Source organism: Cnephaeus nilssonii (assembly GCF_951640355.1).
Source record: "Cnephaeus nilssonii genome assembly, chromosome: 14".
Lineage (NCBI taxonomy): Eukaryota > Metazoa > Chordata > Mammalia > Chiroptera > Vespertilionidae > Cnephaeus > Cnephaeus nilssonii.
The window spans coordinates 7,184,458-7,187,690 of NC_137085.1; the positions used below are offsets into that span (position 1 = coordinate 7,184,458).

Consider the following 3,233-nt stretch of genomic DNA (forward strand, 5'->3'; position numbering starts at 1 on the left):
AAATGAGCGTGACAAGACTGGTTATTTTTAAAAAGTTACAACAAAGGTTTTCCCCTCTAGCAAGTGCCAACTGCATCATTAGGTCAGGATGGAAAGTGTGAGCTCCAAGGGTAGACACCCAGGTTCAAACACGGCCCCTTGTTGTCCGAGGTGTGTGGCCTATGGCATTTGCTTCGTTAGCCTCATGAGCTTTAGCTTCCTAATCTATGAAAATGGAAGTATTCCTTGAGGCGTGCTCAGAGCACAAGGATCAGGAGGACAGGGAACAGCGGCTGGCAACTAGCCAGGAGCCTGCACACAGAGCTGTCAGCTGGGAGGGGCTGTTCCATCCTTCCAGCACCACCGTCACCTCCAAGTCCCCTCTCACAGGCCACACACCTCCTGCACCCAGGCCTGCCTCGGGCAGGCTCTCCCCTGGACCTGTCTTGGCTGGTTCACGCGGTGGTGTAAGAAATGGCATCAACATTTAATCATGAAAGCAAAAAGTTTATTCATGTTTGAAACTACATGTAACTACCACGAGGAAGACTTTTTCAATCCAGGGTGTAATCCAGTTAGAAAGGAACACGAAACGCTTTTAATACATTAGAATCACCGCCACAAATTATTTTCATGACTCAATCAGTTTCAGAATCGCATACAATACAAAAAGAGAGAAAGGAGGGGGCCCATCACACAGGGTGAAATATACAGTACTGAATACTGAAATCCAAATGCATCACAATTAGTCGCCGCTTTTTTTTTTTTTTTGCATGAATTAGTAACAAGATGAAGAACATTCAAAATGTTTCTCAGTATTTACAACAGTTTTACTGATTCTGTGTTAAAGACCCAATGTTTCCACTCTCGGTTTTTTAAAAGTTGCAAATGCAACCCTGATTTTTCTTTTAAAAGATTACAATGTACATTACATTTTATGAAGGGAAACAAAGAGTTAATTACAAGATGCAAAAAGATAAGAAAGAGACAAACTACAGCGTGAGTATTGTTCAGAGGTAGTAAGTGAGCACTCTAAGCTACAGAACATGTTGAAATTCTATTGGTTTGTATGAGTTCGCATGAGGTAATAAAGCTGTGTTTTGATTGGTGAGATGTATAAATACTCTTTTGCTACACTATATACAACACTCCAGAGAGCAGGGCCTTGGTCAATGCCCAGAGGACGTAGCAAACCTTGACAAGTCTGTGCAGCACCCAGCGCACATCGTAAAACCCAGATGGATCTCATGTTCACCTCCATCAGCAGCAAGTACCTTCATCTCCCAGAACAGTCTGGATCCATAATTTAATTACCAAGCAGACTCTGGGCACTGGTGCTTTCAGAGAGAGAAAAGATGCCACCAGTCTCTGATCTAATTAAAACATAAGAGATCGCAACACAACGTGACGAGGAAGAGTCTTAAGCACAACCATCATTAACAGAGATAGCCCAACAGCTCCTTTATTCCAGCTCCATTAGCGATATGAAAGAGAGACAAGCAAAGTCTGCGATGGAAACACGCGAGTTCAGTTTAGGTGAGGTGAGTCTTTGCATCTGCTTTAACCATTGAGGTTTAGCATACATTGTACTTTTTTACCCTTAAGGCCAAGTAATTGGCAACTGTGAAACCATTAATGTAAAATATTGATAATAAATTATGATAAAATAGCTACAGGACTGTCAACAATGTTAAATCTTGGCCTAATTGGATAAAGTGCTTTTTTTTTTTAAACATTGTGTGTTTTTAAGTATAAATACAAATGATTATGATTCTTTAAAAAACAGATGACCAAGTTCTCTAATAAGACAAGGTTTTACAGTAAAGCTGTAGATGGTGGGCCACAAAACCGCTTTCCTTCTCCTCCTATTGCTCTGAATGCACTAGCGAGGCATGTCAGCTCAGGGAAAAGTGGTGCCAGAGATTAGTTAGAGGTATCAGAGTGCACACTTCCTGGGCCTTCTGTAGGAGAAGTCACAGAAGATGGAGTTGTTGCGTCCTGCCAGCCTCCATTAGCCTGAAAGGAGAAACACAGTTCAACGGGTGCACGTCTACATATTAATTCTACTCCCCGATTTAAAATACCAGATGACAACATGAGAGCAAAGATGCATTAGCGAAATGTATTTTCTAAACCCACTTTGGCAGCACTTTGAAGCATGTGTTAAAGTGGGATTAAATGCATGTAAAACAAATCCATCCCACCAAGTAAAGACTTGGCAATAAATCAGCACACTGAAGGAGGGCTCTGCCAGTCTGAAGCTGGCACCAACCTCAGCCTGTGATTTGCTGGTAAAGAGGAGGTGACTCGAAAAGAAATCTTTTAAGAAGGGAGCAGTAGAGAAGTCAGGGCAACGCCTCAGCAAGACCTTGGGTCCACGGAGTACAAACTTCAGCCTGGCTTAATCCTCGTCTCCATCGAGAAGAACTGCCCGCCTTTTCCACCCAGGCTGACAGCCAGCTACTATAATCCTGGGAAACGAAGGCAGGCTTTCCCTCCAAATAGGATCCTCCAGAAGGAAAACGCATGAACTGTGGAGGAGCACACACTATTCAAATCTGCATTCCCATTATCTCTACCAGGAGCTCCTATCTGGGGTGTTGCTACCGCTTTTCACAGGCCGCTGGCCCTTCCTGCCTCAGGTCTGCATCAGCAATAACAGTACTCAGAAACAAATTTGCCTCATGTCTTGGCCTATCGAGGCAATTGCTGAAATCAACGTCTGATCAGATTTCTGCTGTGGCAGACAGCTTGTCGCTACATATTTTTATGTCAGTCAGGAGGGAGGTGCTGGGCTTGTGAGTTGGGGAACACTGAGTGGAAGTGACGGGGCGGGCCTTTCTGGAGAGAAGGCGAGGGCGAGCTGGCTGACACCCAGTGCCCGTGGCACAGAGCAGCCTCATGCGAGGCTGCCCCAGGTCCGGACCTCCCACACCAATGTCAGTGTGGTCACGAGGTCCCCTGGTCCCCCTGCCTCCCTCACATCCGTCTGCAACTTCTGAGAGGCCACCCAAAATGTCTTCCTTTAGGCCTGTGTCAGCAGGCTTCTGAGAACTCTCTCAACTCCCTGTGCAGCCTGGAGCTGCTAGATGAGCCGTGTGCTGGGAATTTTTCCCTCTCCCATGATCGCTCTTCTTGGAGAACTCCCTTCTTCTCATTGACTGCATCGTTCTGCATATAAAGCACTTTCCTCCCTAGGATCACCCACAGAGATGACCAGGGCCAAAGGGAAAAGGATTTTCAGGTTTGAGGCA

General features: G+C 45.3%; 1 protein-coding gene across 2 annotated transcripts in view; it reads right to left on the reverse strand.

The window, feature by feature from the left end:
* Window positions 1–434: 434 nt before the first annotated feature.
* Window positions 435–3,233, reverse strand: part of PBX3 (PBX homeobox 3) — a 186,099-nt gene continuing 183,300 nt past the window's right edge. For both annotated transcript variants that reach the window (XM_079791412.1, XM_079791411.1), the window contains one exon: window positions 435–1,995. Coding sequence is in view for 1 of the 2 variants with exons in the window: in XM_079791411.1 (XP_079647537.1) it covers window positions 1,903–1,995 (93 nt within the window). In the remaining variant the exon portion in view is untranslated. The remainder of the gene's footprint in view (window positions 1,996–3,233) is intronic.